At 39.8% G+C, this 13,775-nt stretch overlaps 1 protein-coding gene across 3 annotated transcripts in view; it reads left to right on the top strand.

Moving 5' to 3' along the window:
- Nucleotides 1-13,775, top strand: part of dpep2 (dipeptidase 2) — a 53,365-nt gene that overhangs the window by 26,900 nt on the left and 12,690 nt on the right. For 2 of the 3 annotated variants that reach the window (XM_052028718.1, XM_052028717.1), the window contains 2 exons: nucleotides 771-840; nucleotides 9,842-10,018. In XM_052028718.1, the coding sequence (XP_051884678.1) occupies nucleotides 771-840; nucleotides 9,842-10,018 (247 nt within the window). The remainder of the gene's footprint in view (nucleotides 1-770; nucleotides 841-9,841; nucleotides 10,019-13,775) is intronic. The other variant, XM_052028719.1, reaches the window with a different exon arrangement.

Here is a 13,775-nt window from a genome sequence, read left to right as displayed (position 1 = left end):
CTGAAGCTTGAAACGTTATTTCACTCTTCCACTTCTTATGTAGGATACCTGAAATGAATTTGTCAACTCTACTGTCCCCTTGGATGCTGCCTGACCTGTTGATAGCTTCTAGCAATGACTTCTATTTTAATGGACCACTTAATGTAGAGAAATGTCCCAAGGAACTTCTCAGGGACACAAGGAAGGAGTGGGCTCCAGGCATCAAAAGAAGGTTCCACGACAAGTGACTGAAAATTTGGCCAATGAGTTGGATTTGTGAAGAGCATAAGAGGCGAGGGAGTGGGCTTGGATGGTGAAGGGGGAAAATGTAGGTGTTTATACACAAGCCTAAGAAATTACAATTTGGCATATTGATAACGGGGAGCGGGGAGCAGAAAGCCAATATAGCTGCAAATGTCTGGGTCTTTAACCTCTCACAGTTGTCTGACCATGATCATGGAGTGCATTAAAAATTTTGATGCTCTTTATCAGAAAATTAATCTTAACACAGTGGAATAATGATTTAGGAATAAATACAGTGAATGTACTCATTGAAATGTCAGGATTTATCCTTTGAAGCAAAATTGGATCTCCCTCTATATAGTCTGCTTGTAGTGGCTTATAATATGTTTATGACTCTGAAGGCCTCATGCATTTTATACTAGATAGGCAGATCACCATGTTACATGAAGTGACTTCAGACATGTGTAGAATTCTTTCAATATGTTGGCTATCTTTTAAATGTTATCTCTTCGTATAATTTTAAAGCACAACAATATTTATTTTTTCAGGGCGAAAAGTGCAGTAATTAGTCGTTCTAACATTTATGACATAAATACGAGCTTAACACAGTTTGGTCAGGTAAGATTTTATGTTTTAAATAGATTTTTATGTTTTGGCATTCTTGAACAGTGATGATTTTACTATTATATATTTCCCTCTATGAGCAGCCCGTGTTAATTCCAGTACATTCATTTTATGCTTGTGCCACAATATTTATTGTGTTCTATATCAAGTAGTAAGGAAAATGTGTCAGAGGCATAAAGCTCACATTCCTGGCAGTTATAATACCATTTTGGTGCACTGCATAATCTCCACTGCCCTGCTCTTATAAGGATATCTATGCATTAGACACATTTTGGAGGACGACAGCCAAATGATGGTGATCACAATGTATCTGAGTTACAATGAGGTTTTGAACATCCTTGGGATTGTGTACTCTGGGAAAAGAAGCAGCCCATGCGGAGATGTTTCCCAAATATTGTGTGGTTTAGTAGTTTGTTTTAGAACTCTATAACCAGGGGATGCTGAATTAAGATTAAAAGAATTATGCTGAAAACTTGTATATTTAACCACTCTAAACAATGAATTGTAAAGAAGGGCAAATAATGCATGCAATTGAAGGGGAGGGTGATTGGGGTAATCTTTTCTCTGACTAGTCAGATGGGTTGAAATTTATTCCATTTCCACAAGTTTTACATTCATATATCATCCATTTTTTACTTTAAGTTCTTAGTAGCCCTGAATATTTTGACCATTTTATTTTTCTTGTAATTTCCTGACTAATACTTCTGCTCTGTGCATGTGAAGGTTCAATAAACACTTTATCACTGGTTAGCAATACCAACCCATCTTGTGCTATGTCCTCCTTATTCTGATGAACTTTAGAGTCAACTTTTTTCTACTTTTAAAATTGAGGTTAGATGACATTTTGATAAAATTATAGAGCACAGGATGATGGGCTGGATCATCTGTTTCTGATACTTCAAACTATTCAGTCTTCCTTTGCCAGTCAGAGTGCATGTTGCTGCCATTTACTCGTACCACCCAACTCACTCTTGTGAAGAGCCTTCCTGTGTTGGCACTGTTGATATTTTTTCTCACCCATATACCTATGCCAAATCTCCTGCTTGTGCTGGTACTTGCCACAAAAGGCAGCTTAGTCTTCTCAATGAAAAGCAGTCCAGACTGTGCATGATTTGACTTACATTGATGTGCACCAGTGTTAACAGTTCATCCTGATACCTCGGGATTATACTGAACGTAGTACAGGTTACACTCCTGATTTTATAATACATCACATTAGTGGGTTCCTCACTCCAGGCTAAAAGTAGCAATTTAGTTTAATTTTAGAACAAATATTCACAGAAGAAAGTTGCTTCCTTTCTTTAATAATCTCAACTCTTTTTATAATAAGATATTTTAGAATATAAAACAGAACTCAACTCTGTTTATGTCATAACAATATTGCAAGCTCTTTAATTAATTCAAACTTCCGTATCTCTGACTTTATTTAAAATATTTTAAACTCTTCAAATACTGGCTGAAAAGTAACAAAAAATATATTGACTTGCGATTTTCAGTATTACATAATGAACAATCAATTTTTTCAGAAAGGAACATGCAGATGACATTTTTCAGAGTGGAACATGAAAACACCACTTTTTTGGAGAGAATTTTCCAAAACAGGAAATTGGACTGGGTACCTCCGGTCATGGTGCATACCAGCTCACGTTGTCCTTTAGACAGGTGAGGCAAACACAAAGTGACATTTTCTCAGGAGAAGGTTGCTTAAACCATTAGTGGGAAAAAGTTAGGCTTCACAGAAATTATTGGTCACTACAATTGGACAATTTTAATGTGGTGCTCAATTCTGGTGAACAACAGATTAATGAAACAAAGCTTACAGAGGAACAGAACTGGCATCTCCGTGCTCTTGGTTGGTTGCACTGTTTTCATATAAGATAGGTAGAGTAAAAGAACAGGAGGGCTAGTAAAGCTGTTTAAAGAAACACTTGCATGTAAGAGGAAATGATATATAAGAAGAGTTATCAAATGAATTTTTATGGTTCGAAGGAAGGAACAGACAAAAGGCAATCACACTATAGACCTACAAACAGCAAGAGGGAAATAAAAGAGCACGTTTCTGACAAGTAATAGTGGAGGATTTCACTTATCCTAATAACAACTATGATAAAGTGAGTGTAAAATGCATTGAAGACATAAAAGTACTGAACTGTATTCAGGAGATTTTTGTTTTAGACCATATGTAGCTAGCACTGCAAAGAAAAGGGGAAGTTCTGGATTTATTTTCAGGAATTGAAACTGGTAGGTAGGAGTATTAGTGAGAAGATATTTTTGTGAGATCAGTCATAATTCTGTTAGCTTAAGCCTAGTTGTGGACAAGTCAAAGTTAAAATAGGAGTGTAGATTCAAAGCTGGAGGATAAACAAAAATATTTTGTGTCTGTGTTTGTGGAAGTAGATATAAAAAGCCTCCTGGAAATAGTGGAGAACAACAGTTCCGGACTGACTGAGCAACTGAAAGAAATGAGCATTAGTTAAAAAAAAAATGGGGCAATTAATGGGACTGAAATCCAATAAATCCCCAGGACCTGCAGATCTGCATCGCAAGGTTGAGAGAGAGAAAGATAGAAAGAGATGTGGAAACTACTGACTCATTGGCCTGACATCAGCTGTAGGGAATGCTGGAACCTATTAGTAAGGAAATGGTAATGTAACACCTGGTGGTGAACAATCAGTCAGTTAATGGGAGGAGGAGAGTTCAAAAACGATACCATCCTTATCAATGGCAGGGACCAGCTACAAACCAGGCTGGAGCATTTGCAACCGTGTTCCGATAGAGTGCCGAGTGGATGATCTATCTCTACTTCCGCCTGAGTTACTTCAGGGGAATAGCTCTGTGGCCACCTTTTGCCAACTCCTCTTCATCATGGCCCCAGGGAGTTGTGACATTTAACTTTTACCACTCAGGGAGCCTCGAAATGCTGGATACATAGAGTGAATCTTCCAAGGAAGTGAAAGAATGGAACAGAGTAAACAGCTGGATTAATGATGAGTCCTAGGGTTTGCTGCTTGTGTAATTTTCAGCAGTTTAATATAAATTTTAAGGAATAATGAGTTATGAATGAGTGCAACAGAAAGACTTCAAATATTAATGCATATCATCATGCAGGATCAATGGCTCTTGGACATTTTAGCCCCAATCTGAATATGATCAGTGTTACTTGCACTCATAACCAATTATACTGAAAGGTAATTAATGTAAACAGACACTATTTCTGTATAATTGTAATGTAGCTGTCCAGAAATCTATATCCATGGTAAGTGAAGTTAAAGTGTTTCTTGATTAAGAATAATAACATTGCTTGCAGGCACTAACCAAGCTTGGAGTACAGAACTATTTGTCAATAAGCCTTCGGCATTTTTCTGGCTCCTAACAAACCATTTTCGTGGCTTGTTTATAACCACAAATGCCCAACAGCAACAATGTTTTAAACAGTAATGTAATATTGAATGTCACCTTCCACATTTCATCTTCCATTGTGTACTATTAGCAACTCATGCATCCTGTGTACTTCCTGTCCTGTTAATAACATTGCTGTGAATGAAAGGTTTAATGTTGCTGATTAGTTTTTTCACCTAAAGCAAAGTGGCTGCAGTTTAACTGTAATCCCCAAGCCTCAAAATATTACTTCGTAACTGGGATAATCAATTGCTTCCATTTTACTGATCGTCTAATTCGAATAGATTTACAATATCTAGTGTTCCAGCCTTTTCCTTCCTCTTCAGTTTATAACCTATTTTCTCCCTCTTAAGGTATCCCTGAAGCAACCAAGGTTGATTTATATTGCTCCTTTTGTGACAAAGCTGTGAATGCACAGTGACTCTGTTCAGTCCAGTAAAGCTTTTAGAATTACCTCCTTACAGGAGAATATATCACATAAGCTTGAGTCCTCAAAAAGTGCAGTATAAAGTCGTTTACTGGTCTCTGACAAACTGGGAAGTCCACAGAGATAGTCTGTCATAAAAATGTACTTGGTACTGACTCAGAATTTCTGATTTTGAATCCTTTGTCTTTGCCCCCACCCTTTGTATTTGAAACTCAGCATGGCCCATAATTACTGAAATTGGAAAATGGACGATCTGAGAGAATGGTTACAATAATTTGAAACAGTAACTTGCATTTCCCATGAATATGATATTCAAAGATGAATTGCTCCTCTAAGAAACATCAGGGTAAAAATCCATTATTGGCTGTATGCGCAAAATGGTCAAATGACTCGGGGATCTCTGTTGTACCCAGTTTCCAGAAGTTCGTTCTATTGAATTCAATAAACTTCTATCCTGATGGTCTTTCTTCAGCTTCCAACAATAAGATCTGTTATGGTAAATATCTAACTACGATAGGGTTAATGGTAGGTAACGCAATGTCACATTTCGTTTCTCAACTTACTTCATTATCTGTTATGAGCAATCTATACATCGTGCGTACTTCCTGTGCATTTTGTGACATTATAAAGAACAGAACATTTAATGCCACAATTAATTACTCACTATTCCACCACAGCTACATTCTTGTTATTGAGCTCACGCATTATATGTGTTGTACTTGGTGTACAGTGTAGTACAAGATATGTTTACAGCAGCATGAAAATGAAACTTCTTGATAGAAGTTTATAAAATTATGAGAGACATAGATAGGGTAGATAGTCAGAATCTTTCTTGCAGGGTAGAAATATCAAGTACTTGAGGACATGCATTTAAGGTGAGTGGGGGAATGTTTAAAGGAGATGTGCAGGGCAAGTTTTTTTTACACAAAGAGTGGTAGGTGCTTGGAACGGGCTGCCAGGAATAAAGATGGAAGCAGATACGACAGTGGCATTTAAGAGGCTTTTAGATAGACAAATGAATATGCAGGGAATAGAGGGATATGGATCATGTGCAGGCAGAAGAGATTTAGTTTAATTTGGCATTGTGTTCAGCACAGACATCGTGGGCTGAAGGGCCTGTTCTTGTGCTGTGCTGTACTGTCCTATGTTCTAAAACAGGCAAATAAAGTGGCATTCACTTGAAAAGAAGGTTGGACAAAATCAGTTTAAACAACAACAGTAGAAGGCGTTATTAAATTCCATTAAAGAAACAATTTTCTGATGAGTGCCCATCTTGAGCACAATAAAAATCATCTTAAGATTCACATGTAACTATCCACAGATATGAAGTACTTGTGTCAGGAAAGTCATCTTCCTGCATTGGGATAGAGGATGAGCTGCTTCCACTCCAGTTTCATGGATCTGAGGTGACAAACGAGCCCAATGTGGAACCCTCAACCTCTACCACTGATGGGTCAGGGGGTTCTTGGTGAGGCAGCCAAGTGGGCAGTTGGGAGACTATGTGCATCTTCTGCTGTTTATGCTGAGCTTCTCTGTGTTCCCAATTTAATGCTCTCAGGACCAACCTGTGCTCCTTCTCCACTTTGAGCAGTCATGGGCTACAGGTCAGCTGGATTGTCGCACTTTTTCAAGGGGACTTTGAACATATTAGGGAAATAGCCATCTTCTCAGAGAATTGTTTTTTGTTTATGGTACAATCGGCTCCTTGCCCAGGTCAATTCCTTTTGACTTCTGTCCAGTTGTGTTTGGAGATTGGTTGAGTGTCACTTATGCTTTTAATGAACCAATAGTTGTGCTGACTTGATGGTGAAACATCTGGTTTCCTCCTGACATTCATCAAGAACTTAGTGACGGAGTATCATTGTTTAGATTTTAATGTTTGACATTTTCTTGGATTCAACATGATCATAAGACGTAGGAGCAGAATTAGGCTATTTGGTCCATCGAGTCTGCTCTGCCATTTGATCATGGCTGATTTATTTTTCCCTCTCAACCCCATTCTTCTGCCTTCTCCCCGTAACCTTTGATGCCCTTACTAATCAAGAACCTATCAGCTTCTGTTTTAAATATACCCAATGACTTGGCCTCCACAGCCGTCTGTGGCAATGAATTCCACAGATTCACCACTCTCTGGCTAAAGAAATCCCTCCTCATCTCTGTTCTAAAGGGAGATCCTTCTATTCTGAGGCTGTGCCCTCTGGTCCTGGACTCTCCCACTGCTGGAAACATCCTACACACATCCACTCTATCCAGGCCTTTCAATATTCAGTAGGTCATCAGTTTCCAAATATTGATTCTGAATATTCTGAATACAGCTTCCAGACATCATCAGCTTCTCCATAAGTCAGTCCTATGCCACCAATAATCATCCCCTTCTAACTAAAATGCAGGTTCTGGTCACATGAACAAGTTGAAGGCTTGCCATCATGAAAGTTGCTCTGCAGTTAATCCACTTGAATTGATCTGATGGGCTATACTTTGAGAATTTAATCCCTCACCCACTGACTAGTCATGAGGAACAAAATCAGAAATGTAGTATAATACCAAGTACATTTTTGGAGCAAGGTCATTTTTCACTAGCTCACAGGACAGTGTACTGATGCTCTGAGGACTGCATTTCCTCAGTCATGCTAATACCATCCTCAGTTGAACAGGACTTGGTTAGAAGGGGTTGATTATTGGTGGCATCGGGCCCACTTATGAAGAAGCTGATGATGTTGAACCCAAGAAACTTGCTTGTTACTTGCACCCTAATCCTAACCTGTTTTCCTGGACAAGCACATTCCGCTTATGGGTTAGGCAGAACATCAGACAGGAATGTGGAAATGCTTTAGGAACTCATTCCACAACAGTATGCCCTGTAAGCTTAACAATAGATGTTGGAAAATGGGAGATTCTCACCAGAGAGATGGATAAACCTTCATGACACTGGGTCAATGTGAGTTTGTAATGGCCTATTTAAGCCATAGTTACACTTTAGAAAACTACTGGGCCTGAAAAACAATGGATTTTATATAACTTGATTGTAATTCACTCTCATAAATATTTCAAAATCCAAGATATTTAAAAATAATCTCATTAAAATGGTAATGACATTGCAACTTCTGCCTTATTCACACACACATGTTGCATGTTTAAAATGTTGGTTAAAAATGACCCTCTTTGTTGTTATGGTATCTCTAGTGTTCAGATAGCTCTGCGATGTTACACTGCTGGGCCCCAGGAATCTGCTTGAACCAATACCCAGCAATATCAGACATCAGAAAAGAGGAAGCTGTCATTACAGAGATGGCTGGATTTTGTGGGGAGCTTTCTTCAAAGTCAGGAGCAAATACTGTTGCATTGTTACTAACTACAATTCTGCACTATTGGCATTGTTCCATTTGTTATATTTTAATATAATTGTAAAATTGAAGATGGGAAAAATGTTCAGGCTTTGTTTGTCCTAGTATTCCATTCCCACACCCAACTGTACCCCAGATGATAATCAACATATTTCCTTCCTCTGTCAGTGTGGTGTCTTGGACTGACATTATGAAGTATCATCAATATAACAACCATTTCCTCCTTATTTTCCTGCATTCTAATTAACAGTGGTTGCCAGCAGCAATATAGTTCTAGGTGCAAAACTGTGGACCACAGTAGTTAACGGCCTCTACTGAATCCCATAAATATTTAAGTTAGACAGAACCCGGGGAGCTGGCTGGCACACAAGAGTTCAAGGAAGAAATGGTGGGGACTCTTGAGCCACTGAAAATATGCCACTACTGCTGCATGGAGAGAATCAACCTTTGATGTACTAATAGGAAGCAGATGACATGGTAGAGTAAGAAAGAAAAGAAAGACTTGCAATTACATGGCACCTTTCACAATCTCTGTCCTGGAAGACAACTTTGAAGTAACTCTGATGCATAATCACTGTTGTAATGTAGGAAACACGGCAATCAATTTCTCAGGAGTCAGTATAGGTTATCTGTTATAATGAACATGTTCTTGGTCTAATAGCTATAGGGTTAGTCTCAGCCTCAGCAGGAATAAGCTCACAGTGCAAGCTCACACCATTTGACAATATTACTCAACCAAGTTTAAGTGTAATTTGTAGGGCACGTATAAAACTGTCATTCTGCAACTTTAAGGAGCATTTTTGTGAAGTTAGGATGGAGCCAAATTTGGTTGTGTTGTAGTGGTTACTACATGTGGTTTTCGTTTAGAAGTGATCATTGTAGAGAAGAAATGTTTGCTAATGCTTGTTTCAATGCTTAGCATTGACTGACAAAGTTCATTTTAATGAGCTTAAAAGACAGCTTTAAATTCTGCACATTTGCACATTTACACATTTAGGCAGGCAGCATAGAAATGAGTTGATAATTCCTGTCAATAAACTTTGGTGAGTATACTGCTATAAATAATAGGTTGACTTTATGTGAGAATGCAAAGTAAGAAAGTGCTCAGAGCCTCTATACTCTACCTGGACCTCCCTGAAGAACAATGTATTCACAGGTTTAGGTTCCCCAAGAATGTGTGCCGTGAATAAAGTTATGCTTCAACTTTATAAAATGTTGGTCAAGCCTCAGCTGGAGTACTGCGTGCAGTTCTGTTCACCAAGGTATAGGAAGGATGTGATAGCGCTGGAGAGGGTTCAAAGGAGATTCAGTGGGATGTTGCCTGGGATGGAGCAGTTCAGTTATGAGGAGAAAGCCAAGTCTTCTAGTTCATCTAGATACTTCTTATATGCTAAATAAGCATATAAGAAGTGTCTAGATGAACACTTAAGATGCCTTGGCATAGAGGGCTCTGGACCGGGTGCTGAGTAATGGGGTCAATATGAAAGGGTGCCTACTGGTTGGTGTGGATGAGTTCAGCCAAATGGCCTGTTTCCATGCTGTACAATTCTATGATTCTATCCAGTCTCTGCATTTTTTTTCTGGGAAATATAATCTCCTGTTTTGGAGAGGTTACTGTGGTTTCTGTTTCCTCTGCTCATTAAGCAGACTGTTTTCTGAGTACGTCGATTTTGTTTGCTGTACATTAGTCTGTGTGCAGCTCCAATTCACTGGCTGTTGCACAGTTCTCAAGAACTACTCTGCTAAGTCTGTTTATGTTCAGTAAGTCTAAGGTCCAGTAAAAACATATGTAATCACAATGTTGAATTTCTCATTGAATTTCCAGGAGGTTGTTTTTGAGATGAATCGGCTGGGGATGATAATAGATCTGTCACACACTGCCACTGACACGGCAGAAGTGGTCCTAAGGATCTCCAAGGCTCCGGTCATATTCAGTCATTCATCAGCCTATGCTATCTGCAAACATCCCAGGAATGTTCCAGATAAACTTCTTCACTTGATTGTAAGTGCTTTTAACTCAACTCTACCAAGAACTTCTTTGCCAATTCCTTAGAGACCATATAAAATTACAATGTATAATGTAGCCTTATGGCATTGGATTTTCACCGGAGAAATGATCAGAGGAAAGGCTCAGTGCTATAAGTTGGGAAATTCCCTCGTGTGTTTCCTGCTCTACCTTTGTAACATAGTCACCAATACAGCATTGGCACTTCCCAGATTTCATATTCCATATTTCCTAATGACATTGGAAGAAGCCATTTGGCCGGTTGGATCTACATCAGCTCTCAGAATCATCCCGTCAATCCCGCACTCCTATTTATTTCCTTGTAACCAATTATGTCTCAGGTGCTCATCAACTACTCCTGATTCTCCTACTACCCATCCACACTCTGGGTAATTTACAGTGGCCAACTTACCTACCAGTTGGCACATTGTTTGGATATAGGAGGAAAATCTGTGCGGTCGCAATGTGCAAACTGCACACAGATGGCACTGGAAGTCGGGATTGAATCTGAGTCACTGGAGTTGTGAAACAACTGCACTACCTGCTGCACCACTATTGATCGCTGTAGGATTTTATGATATTTTACTTCAGTAGGTTTGGCTATTAGAATTAAGCCATCTATATATCTTTGTTTATAAGTGTGTGTCAATGTTGAGTGACCCAGTGTTGCAGTGTATTACTCTTTAAACATTGCCGTGCCCAAGAAGGAATAGATGTATTTCTTCGCTTGTCATTTCCCCTTAGAACAAGGTCCCAACCATAGATGTGTTAACACAGGGAAGCTTTCAAATGGAGGCTGATAGATGCTGCAAAATAAGGGAAGAAACCTGAGCCTGTCTTCATGCCTCATCCAATGATACACTGAGGAAAGTATTGAGAGAGTCTTCAATATAGGAATCAAGGGATACAGGAATAGTACAGGAAAGTGATGCTGGGGTAAAAGATCAGCTCTGATCTTATTGAATGGTGGAACAGCATGAGGAGCCAAATGGCCTCTTCCTACTCTGAAGGTGAGATGGAAAATAAAGGAAGCTTTAAAAATGAGAATCAAATGAGACACCGAGCCTAGAAATGGATCTCACAGCATCTGATTTTTGGATGCCATGTGGTCCAATTTTAACTTTAACTGGAGCAGATTGTACTGGAGATCATTTCAATGTGAAATTATGGCAGAAGAAGAATTGGGCCAGGCACTTGTGTGACCTATTTGAGTTAGTGCGCCTGACGTACCAAGTTTTGTTCACACACCAAACTTGTCACCATTTGCAAAGCGTCCATTTCTGCCCTTGCCAATTAGAGGCGAAAGCTGTAACTTTGTTGAAAAGTTTCACGAGGACAGTTTTGTTATTCTATTTGCTATTTAAAGGGACACTCTGCTGACATCAGGAGAGGTGACAGAATTGAGTAAAGGCACTCATGCACCTTCTGAAGTCTGCAGAGTGTACTACACCTTAAAGTCAGTGTTTTTTTTCCAGTACTTACTTGCTGCGATTCTCAACTCCATCAGTTGTGACGCTACCGGTAGCACACCATTACAATGGCTGTTCATGGTGGGTCTGGATCCTCAGGACAGGAGGCATGTCAGTGAGAAGGTCCTCAGAGCCACCACACCCTACCTGAACCTCCCTGAAGAACAATGTGTTTACAGGTTTAGGTCCCCCAAGACTGTCATCACTGAAATTTGTGATATTCTGCAGGAAGACCTTTGGCTATGCTCTCATGTCTGGGAGTTCAAGGCCATGTTGACTCTCAACTTTCTCATCACATGATCTTTACAGAGACCACAGTAGCTCATTGCCATGTCTCCCATTTTGCTGCTCACTGTCGCAACAGAGAGGTCATCCAGATCTGTACCTGAGGAGAAATCCTTACTTTGGCTTCAGTGACGAACAGGTAGCGTCACAGGCAGTGAGACTGCCCAACATTGTTGCTTCCTACAAGGGCACCTATGTAGCCAAAGGGCTTCCCTTCAAAACCCAGGGCTTTTTAAGAACATGGGAGGTTTCCACTCCCCCAATGTGCAAGTGGTTATGGATCATGAGAAGCATTTCCTACTGGTCAATGAGATGTTTCCAGGAAGCACACATGACTCCTTCATCCTGAGGTAGTCTGTACTGCTGCATATTTTCAGCCGCCAGCACTGCCTGGAAGGATTGATCCTGGGGTACAAGGGCTACCCACAACCTTGTTGGCTCCTCACACTGGGGTACTCTCCAGCCACACCATCTGAACACAGATACAATGATTGCCTGGAGTGGAAAACAGCAAGACTTCATTGCCTGCACAAGTCTGTGTACACACTGTAGTACACATCAATGAAATGCGCAGAGTTCTTCATCATTGGCTGCGTGCTGCACAATCTTGCCAATCAAAGATAGCACTGCTAGGCTGTGGGGCCACACTTGGAGAGGACCAGGAGAAAGAAAGATACCAGGCGGACATCCTTCCTCAGTATCCAGAGCCTCATCTCCCAGCTGAGGCAGACATTTGCCATACAGGAAATAAGGAAGTTACTAATGTAAGGAGCCTACAAAACAAAATTCCTCAGAGGAAAACCAAGCTATGTCCACAAAGCAATCAGAGCAATGAGTAATCAGCAGGAGAGCCAGATGAAACATAAAGTTCCTCATGTCCTGCTGTGTAGGTTCAAGTGCACTGAATACTAATACTTAAATGCATGATTCACTAATTCCATTACATAAATGGCTTGAAACAACTTCTCTGTATTTCCTGATGAGTGATACCTTGCGAAAACAACAATGACCTCTATACAGTGTACATCTTCCTCTGATTAGCTCCACTCTCCAGGTCTAAACGTTGGTTAAGATCATGAACCCTTTGGACTTCTGCTCCACATCAGTAGAGTTTAATTAAGTGTTGTTGCCGCAGGAATTGTGAATAATGCATATAACAACATATTGATCAGTTTGGTATTGAATGACACCTTGAGGGGCTAATATTTTAAGCCCAATAATGTCTACAAGTCAGCCAGCCATGAGTAATTCCTCATGAGACTCCAGCTGAGATTCATTTTAAGTCATTGCAACAATGAACCATTTTTAGATACACAATGGAGCTCAATGAGTAACATCAGCTACAAAAGCTGACAACATTTGAGACTGATCAATGTGGTGATGCTACACTTCCCTGCACAAGCCATCATTTCTTACTAATTCTATCCAACCTAATCCTGATGCTTTCAGTCCTCCTGTATAAAGGGTGGTTCCTAGAGAATGGGCAACATAGAGCGGTTATTTCATTTCAGCAAAGCAACCTCTCACATTTCTCAACCACACATTGAAGTCCCACCCTCCTATTTTGGGAGCAGAACAAATGGGAGATAAGAATCATGACAAAGTAATCAACTTTCATTGAGAGTCACGCCCAATCATTGGGAGAACAAAGTGACCACTGTGGCCTGAGTCAAAGTATTTCTGACTTGTATGGTCTGCTGGAGCTAAGCTATAATTTTTAAGAAGAAGGAAGATAGCATTTTTCAATGTCTAGTTTCAATCGAGGTTTAGCTTGAGTATGTTCAGATGAAATGCCAGACGTTATTAACCTGTCTAGAGAGGCATGGCAGGAAATGCAGTGATGCCAACAGCTGCTACACCTTTGTGACTTCGCTCAGCACAATTATCGTATTTGTTGCAAATAAGATGCATTTTGACAGTCCAAGTGCATTCAGAATACTTTATAAAGATGCCAAATCAATGATACCTTAATGGAAAATCATTGCATCATCTGGCAAATT

This window comes from Pristis pectinata, chromosome 13 (genome assembly GCF_009764475.1).
Source record: "Pristis pectinata isolate sPriPec2 chromosome 13, sPriPec2.1.pri, whole genome shotgun sequence".
NCBI lineage: Eukaryota > Metazoa > Chordata > Chondrichthyes > Rhinopristiformes > Pristidae > Pristis > Pristis pectinata.
The sequence above is the reverse complement of the archived record's forward strand: the minus strand, read 5'-3'. Positions and strand labels throughout refer to the sequence as shown.